The 23,765-nt window shown below is 40.7% G+C and overlaps 2 protein-coding genes across 2 annotated transcripts; one reads left to right on the top strand and one right to left on the bottom strand.

Annotated features, from left to right (window-relative positions):
* The first annotated feature begins 1,673 nt into the window (after positions 1 to 1,673).
* On the top strand, positions 1,674 to 3,799 carry LOC105930524 (serine protease 23-like). Its single transcript, XM_021319628.2, has one exon. It carries the CDS (start codon positions 1,806 to 1,808, stop codon positions 3,213 to 3,215), a length of 1,410 nt encoding a protein of 469 aa, XP_021175303.2. The 5' UTR covers positions 1,674 to 1,805; the 3' UTR covers positions 3,216 to 3,799.
* A 13,608-nt stretch (positions 3,800 to 17,407) lies between these two features.
* Positions 17,408 to 18,367, bottom strand: LOC118566196 (leukotriene B4 receptor 1-like). Its single transcript, XM_036147611.1, has one exon. It carries the CDS (start codon positions 18,365 to 18,367, stop codon positions 17,408 to 17,410), a length of 960 nt encoding a protein of 319 aa, XP_036003504.1.
* Positions 18,368 to 23,765: the final 5,398 nt, after the last annotated feature.

Below are 23,765 nucleotides of genomic sequence, written 5' to 3'. Positions count from 1 at the left end.
AATCAAAAGGATCAAACATGCTTAAAACATTTTGACACCTATAGCCAGGATTCTGCTGGACAGGTGTCAAGGTGTTTCCAGACAGAATTGAATGAAAGTCTGGCTTTCTCCGATTTAAGCCTGTTTGCCGTTGCGATGACACAAATAACTGGGAATTAGTCTGCAAGGTTGCTTGAAATCGAAAAGGATGTTTTTCAATTTATTTTAAAAATGAAACAAAGAAGTGTGATCTAAATTTCTATTTACGCCCCCTCCTCCAAAAAATAAAATAAAAATACTTTGTATAAGCCAATTTAGCTTCAGTTACAGCTACAAGGTTTTTGCAGTATGTCTTTACCACCTGATTAGATTCTGGCCTTTGGGTTGGGTTCTGACTTTGATTGGGCTGTTCTAACTCATGAATATGCATTAAATCTGACCAGTGCACATATCCATGCTGAAGAAAAGCACGCTCAGACCATGGTGCTGCCACCACCATGCTTTGCAGGGTAGTTGCTGAGTTCAAAATGATGTGCAGTCTTCTGAAGCCTGTCATTGCACTGGATTTTTTTTTAATTATTATTTTATGTATCAAAGTTTATAGGTTTCGGAGTTAAAGCAGCAGGTGAAAAGAAATTCAAGAACTAGTCAATATTGTTAAAATTTTAGCAGTCCACATCTATTTTTGAAGGTGCTTTTAAGGAGATATCAAATACAATCAGAAAGGAGTCTGACTTTGAAAATAAAGCCTGTTAATGACCAGTTTAGTGAAAAAAACACTCACAAATCAACAGCAAAAAAATGAAAAAAATAAAAATAGAAACAGGAATGCGACATCAGACAAAACAAGCAATGAATGAGAGATATGAGAACAGAGACAGGGGCCATCTCAAGGAATCAATGGCTGAACAGAAACACAGACAGGAATGACAGAAAACAGGAAGTAAACAGAAAAGAAAAGAATGCACTTACTACCAAAATAAAGCAGGAACCATAACTGAGAAATCTGAAAAAGATCTCAATGCATCAGCAGCAGCATAATGTGGTGCGACATTGGCACAGGAGCTAGGGAGTTTGTCCTGTAAACGGTGGGTTGCCAGTTCTCTGACCGTCTCAGTCACTGTGTCCCTGGGTAAGTTGGCAAGTTGGGCTCTCCCTGGGGAAGATATGTCACCTGCTTCTGCTGACCTGGTGGTCAGAGGGCCCAGTGGCGACGATGTATAATAGCCTCGCTTCTGACTTCTGTCAGTCGGCCCCAGGGCAGCTTTGGCTACAAATGCAGCTCACAACTGTCAGCGTGTGAATGACTGAATGATTGAATGTAATGTTGGAGTCCTCTGGACTTGATAAGGCACTATACAAGTACAGGTCGTTTACCATTAAAGTACAAGAAATCACAAAGTAAACCATGTAGCAGTTAGCTTCTGCTTTGCAGTTATATTACAGTTGTTTTGGCCTGGCACATAAAAACTCAGTAAAGTAACCTACCGACGTTGAAGTTTGTAGTTGTAATGTGACAAAATCGATAAATATAAAGAATTACATTGTTTTAATGTTGATTAATGTACACAGTTCCCTTTTAAATAAATAAATGAAAAAATGAATGAATGAATAAAAAAGTTCCTTTTATATCAGGCACCCAAATGTATTAACAGAATAGACCATTTCAATTTTAAAATGATTTTTTAGGATATGTCTTGCACTGAGGATATTTATGCTGCTTATCATGAACATTTTTCAAACTTTTTATTGTACATTTAAGAGAATGATGTCGTTCTCCAGGTCGGTGGTATTAAAACTCTTTTTTTTTTTTTTTTTTCAGTGTGATGGGCCTTAAACAGGCCATGTGTGTGCTGCTCTGGGCAGCCGCCATCACAGTTTCTGAGGTTTTTGGTGACAATGAAGAGAGCAGTTCACACACGTGGACTCAGCAGAGCCTGCCAAAGTTGAAGGTTACACAAAAAGCTTTTCTGAATGCCAGTTCATTTAGTGGATTGGCAAAGGACAAAGAGGAAGCAAGAAGCAACTCACTCTGTGGAATAAAGTGTCAGAGCAGTCTGCCAGCAGTCCGCCAGAATGAACAAGAAAGGATTCTTGGATATGAGACATTATATGAAAACGGCACACGAACACGGACAGATGTCAGCTTGCAGTGGATGAACAAGACCTCAGGGGGAGCTGCTGCGAGAACGCCGGTTCAGACTCGCAGGAAACGGGAAGTCTATGGAGTGGATGGACGCTTTGTGATCTCAGATTCAAACTTTATCACTAAGTACCCATTCTCCACCGCGGCCCGCCTTTCCACTGGTTGCTCCGGAGTCCTAGTGTCTCCAAAACATGTGTTAACAGCAGCACATTGTATCCATGACGGCAGGGACTATCTGGGGAGTACAAGGAGCCTTAAGGTCGGGCTGCTACAGCTCAAACGTGAAGGAAGAAGATCGAGAAGAAAGAGGGGAAGGAGACGAAGGGGTGGAAGGAAACAGGATAAGATAGATTTGAGGGGAGGAGAGGTGGAAGGTGAGGAAAGGAACAGCGTTGGGGGGTTAAGAAAGAGAAGGGGAGGTGAAAGGCGAGGGCGCAGATTAAGAAAAAGGGGTAATGATGGAGAAGCTATTGCTAGAAAAAAGCAGTTTGATCCAAAAGGTAGGAAGGAACAGAGTTTTAGTCGTGTCCGGCGCCACGTAGGACAAGGGAAGCAGGTTGTCTTTCGCTGGTCCCAAGTTAAGCAAACCCAAATCCCTCAAGGATGGATCCACACCAATTCCTCTGTGTCTCTGGACTATGATTACGCCCTCCTGGAGCTGAAACACCCCGTCGAGCAAAAACACATGGAGCTTGGGGTGGCGCCACCTTTGCTACCTCGGACACGGATTCACTTCTCAGGGTACGACACAGACAAAAGCCTGTCAGGGTGGAGCGGAGATGAGAAGGTGGTTTATCGCTTCTGCTCAGTGATGAAGGAGTCCGATGATCTGATGTATCAGCACTGCGACGCTCAGCCTGGCGCTATGGGCGCAGGCGTTTATATCCGTCTGAGGAAGAAACCCAAACACAGAGGAGGGAAATGGAACTGGCAGAGGAGGGTAATCGGGGTATTTTCAGGCCATAAGTGGGTGGAGTTGGATCGGGGCGAGCAGATGGACTTCAATGTTGCAGTAAGGATCACACCTCACAAATATGCCCAGATTTGCCACTGGATTCATGGAGATTCAGGTTTTTGTAATGAGGTTTAGCTCGATGGTGATGAATTGATTTGAGACAAAGATGTCTTCAATGTCTCAGACATGCAGAGATCAGGGATGAGGTATCAAGTGTTAGTTGGACAATGTATAGAGTCCTTGGAAATTTTTTGTAGTGGTAAACAAAGAATACCTGTGATCTTGAATATAAAAAAAGGACAACGTTTCTTAACACAGCATTTCACTTTGTTCTGACAGCCTGGTTTTACTCGTTATATTATCAAGCTTTTTTCAACGGGTACTACAATATATATTAACAACTATCTGAGTGCCAGATAGAACATTTTTTTTATACTACAAAGTCTGTCTATGTTGTTCAATGTTCACAGATTGCAATACAATTTGTGAGTTTCTAATGTAATAAATATACCTGCAGCAAGACGGTAATGCTTCCGCTTATGTTCATAATGTCTGACAAGAAAAAGTCACAGGATTTAGCATAGTTTCAAGCTCAGTATACCTATTTTCTTTTTAACATTGGAGGATTTATTTAGCTTTCTATTAATTCCATGAAAATATCTTCTTTTTGTTAATGTCTGTTACCTGTCCATCCACTATTGCTTTCACTTATATGCAAAGTTTTAGTTATTGCTGTTATTGCACTTTGAATTAAAGCAAATATTTGGCATACATTAAACACCTGTACCTTGTTTTTTCTGAGTAGACAGTTTGCTCTGTTACCTGTTATGAAGTGTTATTTACAAATGATAATGGTTTTATTTTATCTATTAGGACAAAACCAATAGGAGTACAACAAAGAGGCTCCACTATTAATTGAAAACTTCCTTTGCACAATTCAGTATTTGAAACACGCTGAATAAATTGATTACAAACCTTTATTGGAATAAACCAACACAGAACTGCATTTTGAGATTTTTTGGAATTTTTTACTGCATAAACCAGAAATACACGGTTCATCAAGTGTTTAATTGAGTCACATTCACTTTTAGTTTGTTCACCTTGAGTTTGTTGTTACCACTCCTCTATAGGGATTTGCACCATAATGGATAGATAACTGGGTTTAAGGAACTGACAAAGGTTATTTAACTAGATCCAGTTAATCCTCACAAGACCTTGAAAAGGGGCCTACTGTAGGCCTACCTGTGAATATGTGTCCAAACTTATGGTGGTTTATAATAAATTCTCAAAGTTTCATTGTTTGTCTTTGTTTGACTGCATGCAGTGTCTGATTCGGTCACAGTGGGCAATTTCAGCTCAGCTCTTGTCTCAGCTTGGCCTGGTGAGGATAAGAGACCGCTCCGCGCCGTGTTGCGTCAGCTTTCCTGCAAAAGCGGATAAAAATAAACAGAGCTGTTTTGGAATTCTTTACTTCAGCGGCTGGTTGTGCAGAAATGAGAGTGCAAATTTAGCTTCAATCTAGTTGGCAGATTTCTGAACTCAATTGGGTCCTCCACTCTGCAGAGGACAATGAGAATCTCCCCCTTTTGTCGCTCCATTGAAGCGAGGGGAGATGAGTTTCACAGAAGGCACCTTTTACTCACATTGTGAGTGTCATAGTTATGGTACTGTTTAGTTTTGTTTTGGACTTATGAGGACCTTTATTTTTACCCTGTCACTATTCAGCCACCAGCAGTTAACCAAACAGTTCATTCCACTTCCAGTTACCCCCCCCCCCCCCCCCCCCCATGCTATTGATCAGCTCCACCTGTTGCAGCTTTTACTCAGCTTGTGAGTGTCATAGTTATGGTTCTGTTTAGTTTGGTTTTGGACTTATGAGGACCTTTATTTTTACCCTGTCACTATTCAGCCACCAGCAGTTAACCAAAAAGTTCATTCCACTTCCAGTCACCCCCCTGCTTTTGATCAGCTCCACCTGTTGCAGTTAATTAGTTTTCAGTCCCGGTCACCTGTTCATTCATCTACTTATACTCATCTCAGTCCACTCCACAGTGCCAGATCATTACCAACATCTGGTGAGTTAAATCCAGCGTGTTTATGTCTGCCAGCCGGCCTGTGCTCAGTATCTGTTTTCTTGTTTCATGAGTCTTTCCTCGCCCATGTCAGAACTGATGGCCTGCTGGTACCGGACCTGTTTATATGCCTTGACTCTGTTAGGATATCAACAAGGTCAAGTGGAACGAGCTGTTTATCCCAGAACTGCATGGCACACTTAGATGGCACTGACCCAAATGATTGGCACATATCTATCAGATACCACCCTGGAGGTGACGCAGCTTCCCTGCTGATGTCACAGTTTGGATGTGTACCGCCCTTGTATGGGTGTGTCCCGAGATCCCTTTATAATGTTTGTGTGATGAGCACTCGAGGCCTCCTGCCGATCAGGGGCCCATCAGCGCTGGTGTGACTGTAACTATTTCTCTGTCTTTACTTAGATAAAATATAACTAAAAGCATACTTGTCTGTTTTATGCATCCTACATTCAAGGTAATAAGTAAGTGGGGGTCGCCTGACTGGGTAAAACGAACTGGGTCCACCGAGGGTGTTTCACCGTAGACACGGCACGGTGAAACAGTAACAAATTGGTGTTTCCACCCGGACCCAAAAGGCGGCGTACCACCTTCCGTTTTCCGGCCAGGACGTCATTCCGGAAGAAAAACACACAGCGTGCGGCCGCACAAAAGGTAAGGAGATTTCATTCATCTCCTAGTGTCTTTTTCTTCCTGGAGGGCCGACTTTTTGTATTCCTAAAGGCAGAGAAAGGTTTGAGGATAATTGTTTGCAAACGTGTCGATAATCGATAAGAACTTGGGATTTGCGTGCGGTCACAGAGGTGAGAGTCCGGGAAGCCTTGGCCAGGCTTCTGAAAATATTGTGAACCTTGAGAATTTGGGGTTTAGAGGTCCTCGTGTTAGACACAGAGGAAAACACGTGTTCCTCTGTGTGTAACATAAAAGCCGCCATTCTGACAAGACACGCCATTACGCGTGGCTTCTAAAACATCGTGTAGCCTAGAAAATGTGGGTTTAGAGTCCCGTATTTTCCGCAAGGACGAAAAAAAAAAAAAAAAAAAAAAAATCTTCGTTTTTGCGGTAATATAAAAGCGGCCTTTTTCGAAAAACGAGCGCGTATGAGATTGAGAACAAGACCTGGCAAATACACAATAGTATGAATGCGGAGGTTTGACGGAGGGTGGCTCTGTTAAAACCCCGATTACAGACAAATATAGAAAATCAGCCAGTGAGTTCAAGATATCTAGTTTGAGAAGCCGAGAACCTGTCGTAGAGACAGCAATGCCGAGATATACCCGTGAGCTGGACGCACACACAACCAGCAAGACCGAAGGTACGTACAGAGTTAACTAAAAGATTGGCCAGAGAGTGTGAGTGTGAGTGTGTGTGTGTGTGTGTGTGTGTGTGTGAGACACGTTATTGTCATTGAGCCGTGGAAGTGAAGTGAAGGGTAAGGGCCTTCTCATCCTGAGTACACTGGCTCATTGAAATTGCCGTGTAAAAACACAATAATAAGGCATATAGGAACATAATAAGTTTTGGTGTCTGAGAGATAAAAAATAAGCTCTCATTGGACCGGGGTCAGGACGCTGTCCCAGCAGGTTGGCCAAGACGTGTGAGTGCTGGAATGGCTGAGAATCAGGCAGAAAATGAGCTCCAGGGGTGTTCTTTAGGAACACTGCTGGAGACAGGAAAAGGGAGCATAATGGCAAGCTTTCCACACAGAGATGCTGAAAACCATTTAAAACAATTTGAGGAGTGGTGTGAAAAAATGAGGAGAGACGGGGTTTTTGGTGATACAGAAGGGTCACCACCAGAGGCACAAATGTGCACTTACTATTTGCAGATGTTAAAAAATAGATTAGCCCTAGCACAAGTAGATACGGGTGATGCAGGTGAGTTTGCTCGAGAAAAATACCAAAAAGAGGAAATCAAAATAGCAGGCTTGATAAAACTAACTGAACTGTATTTCAGCATGTGCTTCTCAGGCCTCGACAAACAACAAGAGAGTGAAAATCTGCAGGGGGTAAGGGAATCATCTTCTTTCAAACAAGAAGGTAAGTACACAACTATGCAAAACAATCTGCATGGTGATAAGGGAGAACTGTTATCCAAGGCCAGGAGTGTGGTGACTTCATCAGACCCTTCGGTGCAGGTGCCTGGTACGGTGTTATGTGGGGGACAGATAAGCTGTGACGTAAGACCCAGATGTAACCTGCATTCTAGCGAAACTGATCTTTCTTTACCTGCAACAAAACAAAGTGTGCAACTGCCATTGTTTCAGACTCACAGTGCTACAGGACAGGTGAATGCAGCTGTTTACAGCCCTCTTTCATGTGCTGACAACGTTCATCTGAGGCACATGTTCCCTGATCCCAGAAAAGGGGCGCACCTTTGGATCAAAGCATTCGTGGAGACTTTAAGCGGGTATGTATTGGCTATTGGTGATGTGAGGACTGGCTTATCAGCATACCTGGAACCACAAGAGGTACATGCGGTTGAAGTCTCTGCTGGAACTGACGTACTAGGAACAGCTGCTCCTTTGGCCCCAGTGGCACGGCAACTTTGGAGCACATTGAGGGCATTTTTATCCAGTAAGTACGGATTCTGGCCTTTTTAAATGACACTACACGTTGGGCAGAGGAGACGGCTTCAGCATATGTGAACAGAATGTTGAAAGTTTGCGCGCAAGCTGTCTGTCTGATATTGTTGCCTTCGTCATGTCTTGTACAATATATTGTGTCTGTTGAAATGAGATTATTGAGTCAGAGTGAGTGGGGGAGAGACTGCTTGGATCCGCGGATATTGAGTGTGTCTGTGTGTGTGTGTGCAAATGGGTCTTTGTGTGTAAGTGAGGTTACAGATAAATGTATTTGTGTTTTGGTTTGTTTTGGGGGTTTTTGGCGCAGGGGGGTGTTCAAAGTGCAACCAGTTGGTCGGGGCAGTTGGATTAATAAGAAAAAGAAAAGCGAAAGTTTTTAATAAAATAAAAAAATAAAAAGGAAACGGAAACGGAACTAAAAGGGCGTTGCACCGGGGAAGCGTTTACTTGGGGACCGACTGGGACTTCCGTTGTGGATAAAATTGTTCGTAACTATTAAATGCAAAGTATAACTTTCAAAAAGGGGTAAGCGTCCAGGTGTCTGCGAGACACAGAGTTGTATCCTTGCGGGGCTGAAGAGTAAAACCGTGTTTGGACGAAACATTCGGGGGTCGTAGCCAGCGCAAGCTCTCCACTTTTAAACTAAGCGGGAACTTAACATGTTGAAAATACATCTTTCGGCGTTGCTATAGACGTTTAAAAACTATGAAAAACATAGAACTATTTAAGACAGTCAGAAAAAGCAGGCCTGCACGTGTTTGTCTGTCTGAATGTCATCTTTGTATGTAAATGTATGTATTTGTGTATCGTATGTAACTAAACGTTCGTCTGTGTGATGTTCATGGTTTCAGAATGTTCATTTGTTTTGGGAGAACTGCAGCTCCGTAATTCAAATGACGTTTTTAATCATGAACTACGTTAACTAAAAGCTGAAGAAAGGTAAAGAGAGATTTCAATAACAGTTTGTTTTCTTCCCACATTAAACATCCGGCCAAATTAAATTGTTACACTGAGAGATGTTAACGTGTCTTAAACAGAAAATATCCCAGGGCTGTAGGAACTACTTGGGACTAGGGATAAAGGTTTTTGTTGTTGTTTGGAGCTTAAATATGCAGTACAGCAACCAGAGGCGTTAGGGCTGTATTCAGTTATGCTATTAGATTGCGTTTGGCTTGTGTTTGTCAATGAATTCATGACAGCTGAAATAATAACAGAGTAAAAGTTTTTATATTGTAATTTTGGAACATTAATAAAATGGCAAACAGCATATGGGGAGCATATGGGAGAATGTTTGGGAGAAAAGGATTTTACAGCTGCCTAAAAAGAAGAATTTAAGAGCACTAAGATATACATGATTTTTTATTTAAATAGATGAGACAAACTGTGCTTTAAACAAACTGTATGGGACTAAATATGGTTGCTTTTCTAAGGGTTCTGTATTAATTTATTTTATTTCTTTTTACTGGGGATTTGAATGCAGCTAATGAGAAATTTTGAGAAGTGTTAAGGTATCACAAGGCCACATTAAGCATGTCATCGGTTACAAAAGCATCTGATGTTATTAGTTATGCTGAGCTGAGGCAAGCCTCAGAGGGTCAGTTTAATCTGAAACAGGACAATAGATATGATAAACAAATCTGACCATGATGTAAACATCTGAATGTTATGGCAAGGCTGGGTCTGTGTGTTCTGGCCTGGGGGCACGAAAACTATGTCAGAGGGAAAAATAAAATAAAGCCAGCTTCTCAATGTGCTGAATTACGGGGAAAACTCTTATCATGTATAGAAAAACACCAGAAGCTCAAAACACTGAAAAGAGAAAATGGTTGCTTTAAAGTTTCACCCTTGACCATTTAAGATTGAAAAGCATTAATAACTAAGTTTGCATGATCGAAAGAGCTAGAAAGAAATCAAAAGAATGCTATAAGATATTGGAACACACATAATGCACTCCTGGGGAGACTTTTTACTTTCGGGTTTTTATTGTTTTGTGCATTTTTGATTATTTCTTTGTTAAATGATTCCTTTGCTTTAATTTTTACATCACCAGCGGCAAAAAAGTGACAACATTTAAGGTTGTTTGGCAGATAATTTAAGAAAAGGAGAAGTTTTAATACAAAACGCTGAAAGAAAAGGAACAAGGGATTCCTACCTCCCCTGGACCAACCAAGAACTTAGACACATCACATTAAGAACCAAGACACTAAAAAGACCGAGACACTAAAAAGACCAGGTTTTCTTTTGTCATCTAATACACTAACAGAATTGTTTTTCTCTGAGTTACTTCTTTCAGATGATGTGAGATGAAACTGTAAAGCCACTTTGTTCCGACAGAAGACTCTGGAAAGTGAGCTCTTTCAGGCCGTATGGTAAGAAGTCATGATCTAAAATGGACGTGCAGGGATTGACAAAAGTGACTAAATTATGCTAAGTTTAACAAACTTATGACAGGTAATATTGAGACCTTCTTGGCAAGGCAAGGCAAATTTAGTTATAAAGTACAATTCAGTATTCAGTATCCTTCTAGCGGTAAGAAGGTGGCTTTGGAAATTGTTCATGTACCCCTTCCCACTGCTGCCCTCTACTGACTCACATTAACATTTCTATCCTGTTTTCTGCTTTTTTCTTGCAAGGAAACCTGGTCATGGTGAAACAGTAATAACTCGCTCCCGGATTGTGTTCTGGACATTACTTGGATTTCTGATTAACTAGCTTGACCCTGGACTGTTTCCTGACTACGGACTTGGATTATTGTTTTCTCCATCCTGCCTGCTTCAGTAGTTCTGGTTTCTACCCATTCCTTCACCTTCCAATAAACTGTGAGCACACAAGGGTGGCTGGCCCTAGCCACCCTCTCCTTGAGAGTCCTTGGCCAGAAGGGGAGATCAGTGAGCTGGAGGCTGGCTCCATAGCAGGGAACCCTGCTTAGAGAGTCTGTCTTTGCGTGGATGTGTGAAATTCCTTTGCTTACAACCCATTTTGATTTCTCCTCAGGTTACATGTTCTTCCCAATTGAATCTGATTTATTTTTATTTTTTTCACGGCTCGATGGCACAACACAACTATCGTCCTAATATCAGTAGATTGAGTTGATATTCACTGGACAATACCTAACAGACTGAGACTTATTTGAGAAAAAAATGCACAACAGTATTATGCATATATTCTTATGCTATTTTTCCAATTCTTTTAACATTTTTATTATTGACAGCATTTTCTGTAAATAATATAGAAATGTCTGTGCTCTTTGTACTCTTTTTCCACTTTCTATTTATTTATCCTCAATATAATTATGCTACTACGGCACAACACGTTGGGCTGCTGAAACTAATTAATTTCCCACTTTGGGGATGATGAAGTTATCATATCTATATTTTAATAATTGTATCATTGGTAAAGACGTTTATGTGTTTATTTCCTGTACTGTTTGGGTGGTGGATAAGCCAAACAGCTCTCTGTTTCCACCATCTTCCCTGCTTAAGACACTCTTAGGCTCGCTAAAAGTCCTCATTGTTCTTACGATGTCATACATTGTTTCACCTTAAGAGTTCTCTTAAGGCTTAGGGTGCTTTGCAAATGTTTTTAATCTTACCAAGGTAAAATTCTTATGGTGCGTTCACTCAGAGCCGCACCTGGTTCAGCGAGTACCACCACCTGTAGCTGTGTATGGATGATAGTCACTTCCTGCACTACTTCCATTTGTCCGGGATCGAGCATGAGGAGTTGGGAGTAGGTGGTGTAATGAACAATCAAACATTTTGAATTATCCACTTCAGCTTGGACTACAAAAATGCTCAGAGAAATTAAAATGGCATATTCACGAAATTGTTTATCTGAAGGTCCATGACCTTGTTTAGCTGTTATGCTGCAAATACTGTGGCAATATTGTTAAAGAAATAGAAAACAGCAAAAACTGGACAGCTTTATAAATATGATCCAAAAATAATATAAAGATAATCAAACAACACCTGGAAAGACTGAAGTAAAATTGTTGGCATATGTCCCCTTTGACTGATATTCTCTTCAGCTAGCCTGTGTTGGATGAAAAGAAGAAATGTAGGACAGAAGCAAATTGCAAAATGCACTATTTTTATGTAATATAAGCCTTTTTTAAAACCTTAAAGTAATCTGTTTCCACCGGCCATATTCAATTTCCCCTGCCCTGCCCTGCTCGGCCCCGCCCCGCTTAGCTTTAATCAACGTGTTTGCTTTCAACTGGCCTTGAAATACTGGAAGAGGGAAAACCCTCCTGAGGTCAAGTCTGCTTATCAGGTTCTCCAGATGCGTCTGTCTGTGTTTCATGCCTCATCTTGGTGGAGACGAGGCATCAAACGTGCACCAGCATTGTTGCCCTCAAAGACCTCTGCATCGGCTTCGTCAGTATTTAAGAACCTTGCACCACCGGCCTCCAAGGATCCTTCTGCACTGTCAGTCTCTAAGGTTCCTACTGCGCCACCAGCTTCAAAGGTTACTCCTGCACCACCGGTCTCCAATCTTAGTCCTGCACAAGTGGCCTCCAAGGTTCCCACTGCACTCCCAGCCTCCATGATTCCTCCTAGACCGCCAGCCTCCAAGGATCCTCCTGCATACTGCATAGATGGACATATTTTAGCAATGATGCCGCAGTAGGTCACATGATCATTTGTTTCATTCATCCTCCTTGACAGACACTCCCTCAGAGTAAAGAGCTTTCTCAGCATGAAAATGGGATACACATTTCTGTGAGAACCCTTACTACATACCATCTTATTCATGTTACTCTTGCTTTTTTCCATTTGTTTCTTTTCATCTAAAGATCTGATGGCGCTTGTCTGGAAGTAGTCGCCTATACATAAATATTTTGTTTTAATAATACCAGACATTTGGTGGATTGGATTTTCGGCTGTTTACAGGTAGGAACACCAACCTTTTTATTTCTTGCACCTCGTCACTATATCGACGCTTCATTAAAGTATTGAGAGGGTATCATAATATTATTTTTAGTCAAATAAGAACACCACAGTTTTTTTTTTTTTTTGTTTCTCTATTCTTGACAACATTTGGGGTTTTAGACAGGCCCACTTTCTTTTACACTGTGTGGATCTGACAGTAAATTCTACAACATCACAACACGATTCTTACTAAATGAATTAAAAATACCTTTCGTGGAAACGTGAGGTAGATTTATTTTACCGCAACCTCGATTGGTCTCGTTTCCTCTTTATGTACAGCAGGCCACTGGCGCCATCTGCAGGTCAAAGCGATTATTGCGATTTTGGAACCTGAACTCATTAACTCATCAATTAAATTACTTTTTTTGAATTGACAAAAGTAAAAGGCTTAACAGAAAGAAAGAAAAGTCCCAGCTAAATCCTAAAGAGTATGTGGCTGCAAATGTGTTCATTATTATTACAACTTTCAAGATACTTTGTGGGGAGTTTCTGTGCCAGACCAGAACAAAACAGCATTTAGTTGGTAAATCAAAAGGATCAAACATGCTTAAAACATTTTGACACCTATAGCCAGGATTCTGCTGGACAGGTGTCAAGGTGTTTCCAGACAGAATTGAATGAAAGTCTGGCTTTCTCCGATTTAAGCCTGTTTGCCGTTGCGATGACACAAATAACTGGGAATTAGTCTGCAAGGTTGCTTGAAATCGAAAAGGATGTTTTTCAATTTATTTTAAAAATGAAACAAAGAAGTGTGATCTACATTTCTATTTACGCCCCCTCCTCCAAAAAAATAAAATAAAAATACTTTGTATAAGCCAATTTAACTTCAGTTACAGCTACAAGGTTTTTGCAGTATGTCTTTACCACCTGATTAGATTCTGGCCTTTGGGTTGGGTTCTGACTTTGATTGGGCTGTTCTAACTCATGAATATGCATTAAATCTGACCAGTGCACCTGTCCATGCTGAAGAAAAGCACGCTCAGACCATGATTCTGCCACCACCATGCTTTGCAGGGTAGTTGCTGAGTTCAGAATAATGTGCAGTCTTCTGAAGCCTGTCATTGCACTGGATTTTTTTTTAAATTATTATTTTATGTATCAGAGTTTATAGGTTTCGGAGTTAAAGCAGCAGGTGAAAAGAAATGAACTCATTAATTAATCAAATAAATTACTTTTTTTGAATCAACAAAAGGAAAAGGCTCAAGAGAAAGAGAAAAGTCCCAGCTAATAAATCCTGAAGAGTATGTCACTGCCAATGTGTTTATTATTATTGCAACTTTCAAGATACTTTGTGGGGATTTTCTGTGCCAGACCAGAACAAAACAGCATTTAGTTGGTAAATCAAAAGGATCAAACGCTTAAAGCTTAAAACGTTTTGACACCTCCCCAGGCGTCTTTCCAAGATCAAAAACTCCTGGACAGGTGTCAAAACGTTTTCAGAAAGGATTGTTTTCAGTCCCGGTCACCTGTTCATTCATCTACTTATACTCATCTCAGTCCACTCCAAGAAGAAATGTAGGACAGAAGCAAATTGCAAAATGCACTATTTTTATGTAATATAAGCCTTTTTTAAAACCTTAAAGTAATCTGTGTTTATTTATCTTTTTTATTCAGGGTCATGTCAATGTGTTTAACTTGTTTTTATTAATGTTATAATGTATTGTTATGCCATAAGCTGGTTGAATATGCTTAGTATTTATACCACTAATGTATTAGTTAATTTGCTGTTATGAACTCATTTATGCTGGAATAAATGATCAGGTCGGACTGTTAACCGACCAGGTTTATCCAGCAGGCTGTGAGAACCCCAATGTAACTGCAATTAGAGTTTAAATCCTTATTCCTTATCACCATCCAATGATATTGTCTCTGTATTAATATCAGATGTTAACTCCAAAGGAGGTTAGCTCTGATTTCTGAATAACCATGTAACTGTGAATTGGACTGAACACAAAACAATGTCTATTCCGCAGTCGTTGGTTTTATTGAGCCAAAAGCAATTCCCTGTTACAGTAATTCTCTGATTCAAACAACTTTGGAATTCTTACTCATTACTAAACTAAAACATGCAAAATATATATGTGGAAATAAAGAACAAAACAAAAATAAACAATGGATTAAAATGAGCGGTTAGCAGATCTTAACTTAACTCAAAGTTGTTTAACACCGCCCTCGAAACACCGGCATTTCACGTATCAGCATTGACAGACAGAACAGCTTCGGGAATCTCACTGGACGCTTTGATGTCTTACACAAAGCTAGTTCAGCTAAGCTACCTACAGTTCAGATACACGTCACCCTCCCAAGATGGCTGCTACGATGACGTATGAGGGGAGGTCCTAATGACGTAACCACGCTTACGCTGATGGGATCATGCCTCGCTTCGAGAGGGGGGGAGCTAACTGGGAGTTTAAAGCAAAGCCCGCGACTTGAGCTCGGACAAAGAAATTAAACTGATAAGAAGCGAAAAGAGAGAGAGGGGGGAAGCAGGGAAGAAGATGGAAAGGAATGAAGCAGTAACCCACGGCGGGGTTCTTGATGGATCACAAATCAACACAGCAAATCAATTGTAAAATGCATGCACATACAAAGAAAATGTTCAGCAAAATAATTCCAACTTCGTCGTGGAATAAAAGCATTAACCAACACCTACAAAGTTCTACCGCCTGCCCAGGCACTTCTAAACACCCTGTTGGTGAGACAGAAATAAAAGGGGAAAAACCCCGTTACTTTGAGTTGCCTCGGGGCTGGTCCGGAGCGCTCCGAGTAGTGCGGCTTTCTGGACGCGTCTTGACGAGCGCAGTTTTCCGCAGGCTGCAGCGGGACGGGGAAAAAGCTCCTTCGTTTCTTCCTCCGGGTTCAACAGTCGCTTTGTTGGCCAGACAAAGCGGGGTCCTCTTCGATCACTGGGAGATCCGGCGTCTCTCAGTCTTTTGATCAGAGGGAATTTAAAAGTACTTATTTAAGTCGACCTCCTGTTATAAAGAGCAGGGAATAACCGTTGCGTCGAAAAATCTCGGTCCAGCGAGCAATCGAACACGTGGCGTGGAATCACCCCAACGGAATCAGCTGTGCGTGTCTTCTCGGGTTGGCTAAAAGCCAGGGAAGAAGAGAGATTGTCGTGCGTGATCGGCTTTTATAGCCATCACCATAGCAACCTTATCTTGATCGGCGGCCATTTTGCCGTGTTGCGTGATGGGAGTTGGTGGCCATTTTGACCACATGAGTTGGTGGCCATTTTGACCACATTGCATCATGGGTAACGTAGTCCGTTACGTCCCGAATTGATGCCCGCTTTCTGTCACGTCTGAACTGGCACAACAGTATCTTGGTGTGCACAAAGATGTAGAAAATAAGAAAAACTCATTGTTTCCTAAGAAGGATCCATAGAAAACCATTTGAGGAATAAACAGTCACATTGTTAATCTTATTCAATCACTGACAAAAGTACTGACAATTCAGATTGACTTTTTATTAACAGTGTTGTCCAGACAGAATGCATTACATAAATATGTTTGAGTTTAACCCAGCTGTTCAAGAGGTTAACGTTTAACTAACCCTGCTAGAAAAAGCAGAACCCTGCCCCAGACAAAGTTTAAAAAATGCCACCAAAGTGGGCCGTGCCAAGAGACCCGGCGGTGCAGCGCTAAGTGTGTGCAACGTGGAATGGTCAAAGCTGTTACAAATGCTAAACACAATCTATCGATGCTCATTATTTACACTCCTGAGCCTCAATCACTACATGGGTGTATGACTGAGATGCTTTTACGGAACGCTGACCTCGGGCTATGATGACGAAAACATTTACCAATGATAAAAGCAAGTACTGTTTGAACAAACAGGGAACTTGAAATACGATAGCCACCTTTCAACCTTAAGAGGGCAGCACTAAGACAGTTATATGACAAATATTGCAGAACTAAACAAGTTCCTATGAAAATGTAAAAAACAAAACTGCACAGTAACATTAAAATAGCACTTTAAGGTTCAGTTTATACAGCTTATCTGCAAAAAAAGTAGATTTTGCTGTGAATTACACTTTAAGAAGTAAATGCAAATCTTTGCCTTTGATTCTCAACTAGTTTGAGAATCAAACTAGTTGAGATCTAAAAAAAGTTTTTAGACTCATATGGGTTTAACTTTAGTACACATTTCAGTTCATTGATTCAAGTACTAAATGAAGTGTTGTAGCCCTGCCCCTCAGGGTCTCTTGGAACTGCCCACTCTGGTAGCATTTTTCAAACATTGACTGGAGGGCAGGGTTGTGCTTTTACAGTGAAGTGAGTTACAGTTTAAGAAAAAGCGCACAAAAACTCCAACAACTGAAATACTCTTAATATAAATATGTTGGAAATATAAACAACAGAGAATGGACAGATATGGCTCAGTGAATACATGATGATGGTGCAGCACACTGTTTCTGATTCTATTCGGTGCTTAACAGCATAGGCAGATGCTAGTCCTGGTTCCTGGGTGAAGTCCAGCACAGATGTATTCCTCATGACTGGTCCTTTTGCCTGACTAGATCGTAAATAAATTCAGTGCAACAAAATAAATAGATTTAAGAAATGCATTAGCATATAAAACATACTTTCTGCTTCATTGTTGTCAAATAGTGAACAAAGGTTTATAGGCATCCAGTTCAAATTATTATATAGACCATTTGAGATGTTTTAGTTTCACAATTTTAACCAACAGAGAAACAAACAAAGCCATTTCTATTTAAAGCACAGAAGTTGTACTGAAATCTGGGGTTCGGAGATTTCTGGAATCCTGCTCCAGTGGCTCCTTTTTCTGGCAAACAATGCAAAGTTTTTCAGAGGTAAAGGCATAGAGGAGTGGATTGATGCAGCTATTTAAAAATGATAGAGATCCAGTGATGTTCCACATGATTTTACAAACATTTAATAGAAAGTTGTTTCTGAGACAAATAGCTGCCAGGCCCAGCATATTAATTGTATAATATGGAACCCACAGAACAAAAAAGCAGACGATGATACTGGTTACCAGTCGTGTTGTTTGTCGATTGTTGAAAAAGGCTCCCTGACTAACCTTTTTGTGGAGCCTAATGTATGCAAACGCAACCAGAGATAGGCAGGCAAACCCCACCAAGGTCTCTGACAGGAGCACCACTGCTTTTTCTGTATCAGAAGAATATTCTGGTTGACAACGTGTCAGTTTCTGATCTGTTTTCAGCTGTCGAAACACCAAACTTGGGATAGACAGGATGACAGAAACCACCCAGAGCAGAACCAGCAGCATTCTTTTGTGTACCTGATTGCAGACCTTACGGTGGACCACCACAACATAGCGCTGGACACTCACTGCAGTCACAGTCAGCATGCTGCAATAAACACTGCAGTATGCAAGGGCTGCTAAAAGCTTACAGGTCCCCACGCTGAAGGTCCAACTGTGGAGTAAAGTGTAAATCCAAGGTGGAAGGGTCAGCAGGCAGAGGAGGTCAGAAATGGCCAGATTCAGCATCAAACTCCGGCTCAGGCTGGACATGTTCTGCCACTTAGGCTTGAGAAGAATCACACCAATGTTTCCAGGAACTCCCAGAATGAAGCAGAGGGACAACACCACTGCGGGGATGAGACCTCTCAGGTTCCATGATGGAGGAGAAACTTGTCCTGGAGAAGAGAAGTTTGGAGGAACCGCAGTGAAATTAAGTTGATCCATCCTGCACCTGGCTAGGAAAGTTGTGTTCTGTGCGACTGATGCTGGTAAATGGGGTATAGAGCACAAGCAAAAGGAAGTGGGTTCTCAAAGAGGAACTTAAAATACACTGAATATGCCTATGCTCGCATGCATCTCTGTGTGCTGTGTCTATATGTGTGAAATAGATGATTTAAATTTAGATGTATCTTTTATTTTCATGGTAAATTAAAAATGACTGACTAAAGTATTTTGCCATTAAACCAAAGAAAATAAAATTCAAATTAGTTTAATATTTTCTACATTTACTTGGATATACAAATCTATAAAGGGTAACAAAGATAAAAAATATATATATATATTTTTGCTTCAATAAATGCTTTGAACTACAAATTTCACATATGAAACTGACATTGTTTATTATGCAAATCGAGACAAAAGTTTGCAAATATAATGACTGTGATAATAATCATGAGCATGTCATGTTTGGTTTTTCCATGACTCTGACAGGGGCAACAAACACGGAGACAGGTAAACGGAGTGATAGGTTTATTGAAATGATGAGTGAGAGCAGGTGAAACTGGGAGGGCTTCACTGAAAACAGAAGGTAAAGGAGGTTAGACACCAACCACAAGCAGGCAGGCTGTTCGGCTGCTTTGGTTGGTGGCTTACTGTAGGAAGGTGAAGCTGGGTCCAAGAGGTGAGCGAGCAGAAATACAGAGAGCCGTGGCTACAGTCTGAGTGGTGGCTCGACATTTCATGTAATTTGTCTTAACATTCCAAACACATTTCTTACATCATATATCTGAAGTGTAGATAACAGCTTCTCCTTACCTACATCCTCTCAGACAACTAATTATTTCCCTAACAATAGTGAGTTGTCAATAATGTTTAAATGTGCAGTAAATCTTAATACATAAGGAGCATGGAGGACCCAATACTGTACTTTGCGTGAGATGGGTGACACCAAGGCTGAATTGTAACAGGAATGGTTGGCCATTTAATAATTTAAATGAGAACATATTAATATACTATTGGTATAACTAGTACGACTATTAAAGAACAGCAGATTAAACTTTAAGAAATGTAAAGGCCTATATTAAATACATTTTGCGACCACATCAACAGATTGAATAATTTCTTACTTTTTGGTGTACCAAATTACCCTTGTAATGATGTAATATTTTATGGGCTAAGCCCCTGATGATGATGAATGTCTAGTTCCACCTCTGGTTTGTACTAATTTAGTAATGGACAGTGTGGAAATCTATGTACAATAAAACCAATGTAAATAGTGTTCCTCTGTTTTATTTGTCTTTATCCTAATTCCAGAAGTAGAAATAGTCAGATAAATAACACTATTATTTTGTGGAATCCTAATCATGCTATCATAACTAAGCAAAAGTCTAAACAAAAAATAGGTTACGTTCACACTGCAGGTCTTAATGCATTAAACATGGATTATAATGCTGGCGCGCATGGAAATGAAACAACCCTGCCTGTGATTCTGAACGGTGACCACCAGACCAGCGACTCAGTGAACAAACAGTTCCCTGAGGAAAATGAGAATCCCTGGACCACTCTGGGTGCAAGACCAAAGGATCAACAAACTCCACACCTAGACAAATAAAACTGGCCGAGACTACAGAGAGATGTCCCAAGACAAGTGAAACAACAACGGGCTGTTCTCAAAACAAATGATAGGAGTAAGCCTGCTGGAAATTTTGGAATTCCATTACTAAACAGATTCGCTCCGCTCCAAAATTTGACCCAGGAGGATCTTGACATCAATCGGAGGTACGTCAACGATTTTCGTTCTAAGACATCAGAGAAAAGACATGCCACAGGGCGAGGACCCTGATATTATGCAATGGATCTGTAGGTGGGATTAAACATTTCTGTAACAAGAAAAAACACAGAGGTGTTGATTTACAAGGACAGGAACTGTGGCCTGGTGTCTGATATAACAGACATCCTTCCAAGGGTCTTGAAAGAACGCCCGACCTTGGAAAAACTCATAATACAAGCTGAAGCCCTGGGCAACGTCACCCGGATAAGAAAATCATAAGTATTGAAAGAGGATTACATTCGTCTGTTGAACTTAGTTGATGGCCTTAATGTCAAGGTTTTTCTCAGTGGCCCTCGTGTGCCCGTTAATTGCGGAGATGAGATTTTTTCCAGAATTCTGATGCTAAACAAATGGCTGGAAAAAACATGCAAACAAACAACAGTGAACTTCATTGACAACTTTAACATCTTTTGGGAGAGGAGACCTCTGTTCAGCGACAATGGTTTCCATTTAAATAGGTCAGGTGCAAAACGGCTGATTTCAAACATCTTTTATTCTGTGAACCATGTGCCATCAGCTTTGTTCCAAAACAAAGCTCAACCAGTTCCAAAACAAATGATAAGCCCAGTCCAGCACGAACAAGCCAAGATAAAGATGGCCAGAAAGATGACACAGAGAGAGGCTACGTCAGAGCTACAGGAAGATTCATCCCAGATCTCAGCAGGACAAAAAGAGGACAAAGAACCTCCATCGTCACGAACACCGGTCCAGACTGGATCCGCCTCCCCTTCTTCTCCACAAAGCCCAGAAGGTCCTTTTCTAGAATTTTCTCACAACATGAACAAAGTATTTAAGATTGGCCTACAGATGACATCCTCTCCACTTAGCCATGCTGCTGTGACTAAACTAGCATTTTCCAAAGGCCTCAGAGCCTCAGATCCTCCTCCTCTACGTATCACAGAACACTCTGATACTGAGGAACTCCAAATTACTTTGCTGTGATACAGATTGGGCCCTGGACGCACGTTTATCAGACATGACAGTTTCCAGCATCAGCCTGGGCTTTTTGCTGGAGATTATGGAATATCTGTGATGATGCGTTCCAGAAATAAGAAAAACAAAAGGATAAACAGGAACAAATACTTAAAAGTCGTAAACTGTCAGATGCAACCTGTCACAGAGACATCATCAACCACCAAGTCATATAAACTGGGTTTATTGAACATTAGATCTCTGTCAGGAAAATCCCTTTTAATTAATGACTTCATTATTGACAATAATCTTGATGTAATGTTTTTAACAGAAACATGGTTACATTAATCAAATGAAGAATTTATTCTGTTGGAGTCGACATCTCCAAACTACAATTTCCTTTGTGAGAGCAGACAGCAAAGGAAAGGTGGAGGAGTAGCAACATTGTTTAATGATTCACTAAAGTGTAAAAGGTTGTTTTTGGGAAAATTCAACTCTTTTGAACATTTGGCTCTCCAGGTAAAGAGCCCGGTACGAACTATGTTTCTCAATGTTTACAGGCCTCCTAAGTCCACATCAAACTTTTTTAATGATTTCAGTGACCTCCTGTCTGTGATATGTGTTGATTATGACTGTTTAATTATTGTGGGAGACTTCGACTTTCACGTTGACAACCCTGAAGACAGAGGTGCAAAAGAACTGTGTGACACACTTAGAAACTTTGGTTTAACTCAACATGTTAAACAGCCAACACACAAACAGGGACATATTTTAGACTTGATCATCACTAAAGGTCTAAAGATTTCTAAGGTCAATGTAACTGATGTTGCCCTTTCTGATCATTTTTCTGTTACCTTTGAAAGCATCATTTCCTGTGACTCGTTTAGCCAAAGGGACATCGTAAGAAAACGCACCTTTAAGGATAATGCCACAGAAACTTTTATTCAAGCTTACTCTCCTACTTCAACCGTGGGCTGCAACTCAGTAGATGAGCTAGTAGATAACGTTCATTCTAAAGTCTCAGACATCATTGACTGCATTGCTCCAGTTAAAGTGAAAGTTCTTTCCGGGAAGAAAAAATCTCCTTGGAGAAATGCTCCAGCAGTTAGAAGTGAAAAAAGGGAGTGTCGAAAAGCTGAACGCAGGTGGAGAAAGACTAAACTCCATGTTCATTATGACATCTATAAAGAGAAACTTTACAGATATAACTTACAATTGAAAAATGCAAGAGAATCTTTCTTCTCTGAGCTCATAAACAAGAACATTAATAATGCTCGTGTCTTATTTGCCACAGTCGACAGGTTAACAAATCCTCCTGTGTCCGTGACTTCCGAACTCCACTACACCAGGGCCTGCAATGAATTTGCTAACTTCTTTACTGAGAAAATCCTAAAAATTAGAGGATCACTTTGTACTACCATATCAACACCAGAACCAATGCTGTATTCAGCTGGAACTATTTCTGACAAAATGTCCCATTTCAGCCAAATAAACCACAAAAGCTTAGAGCAGATCATTCAGCATCTAAGTTCCTCTTCCTGCTGCCTTGATGTTTTACCCACAGTTTTCCTTAAGAATGTTTTACCTGTCATAGCGTCTGATTTGACTCAGATAATAAACACGTCCATTCTGTCAGGTGTTTCCCCCCAGTCTCTAAAAAATGCAATTATCAAACCACTGCTGTAAAAAAACAATTTAGACAAACTCCTACCCCAGAACTACAGGCCCATCTCAAACCTCCCCTTTAACAGTAAGATTATTGAAAAAGCTGTGTTTCAACAATTAAACACCTTCTTAACAACGACCAGCCGCTTTGACGTTTTCCAGTCTGGCTTCCGTGCTCACCACAGTACAGAGACCGCCCTTATCAAGGTGTTTAATGACATCCATATATATACAGACTGTGGAAGAACCACCATGCTGGTACTTTTGGATCTCAGTGCAGCATTTGATACTGTCGATCACTCCGTTCTGTTAGAACACCTGGAGAACTGGGTCGGCCTCTCTGGTACAGCTCTCAACTGGTTTGAATCCTACTTAAAGAACAGGGACTTTTTTGCATCAGTAGATAACTTTACATCAAAGATGACAAAAATCACATATGGGGTTCCCCAAGGGTCCATCCTAGGTCCCCTCCTCTTCAATATCTACATGCTCCCTCTAGCTCAGATCATAAGAAACAACAACATCAGCTACCATAACTATGCAGACGACACACAGCTCTACATCACCATGTCACCAGGTGACTATGAACCAGTTCAGGCACTGAGTAAAATGCCTAGAAGAAATCAATGCCTGGATGTGTCAAAACATTCTTCAATTGAATAAAAACAAAACTGAAGTAATAATCTTTGAACAAATAGAGGAGAGATCAAAAGTTAGCTCACAGCTTCAGTCGCTTCAGCTAAAAACCACTGATCAGGCCCGAAATCTGGGTGTAATGATGGACTCAGACCTGAACCTCCAAAAGCATCTAAAGACAATTACAAAGTCAGCTTTCTATCACCTGAGGAACATTTCCAGGATTAAAGGACTAATGTCTCAGAAGGATCTGGAAAGACTAATCCATGCGTTTATATTTAGTAGAATTGATTACTGCAACGGTGTTTTCACAGGTCTGTCTAAAAAGTGGATCAGACAGCTGCAGCTGATCCAGAAAGC

This window comes from Fundulus heteroclitus, chromosome 15 (assembly GCF_011125445.2).
Source record: "Fundulus heteroclitus isolate FHET01 chromosome 15, MU-UCD_Fhet_4.1, whole genome shotgun sequence".
NCBI classification, from domain to species: Eukaryota; Metazoa; Chordata; class Actinopteri; order Cyprinodontiformes; family Fundulidae; genus Fundulus; species Fundulus heteroclitus.
Note: the sequence above shows the minus strand (reverse complement) of the source record. Positions and strands in the feature narration are given on the sequence as shown.

What these genes read in the sequence shown, in the direction of transcription:
- LOC105930524 (XM_021319628.2), top strand. Translation starts at nt 1,806, where the DNA reads ATGGGCCTTAAACAGGCCATGTGTGTGCTGCTCTGGGCAGCCGCCATC.
- LOC118566196 (XM_036147611.1), bottom strand. Translation starts at nt 18,367, where the DNA reads ATGGATCAACTTAATTTCACTGCGGTTCCTCCAAACTTCTCTTCTCCA.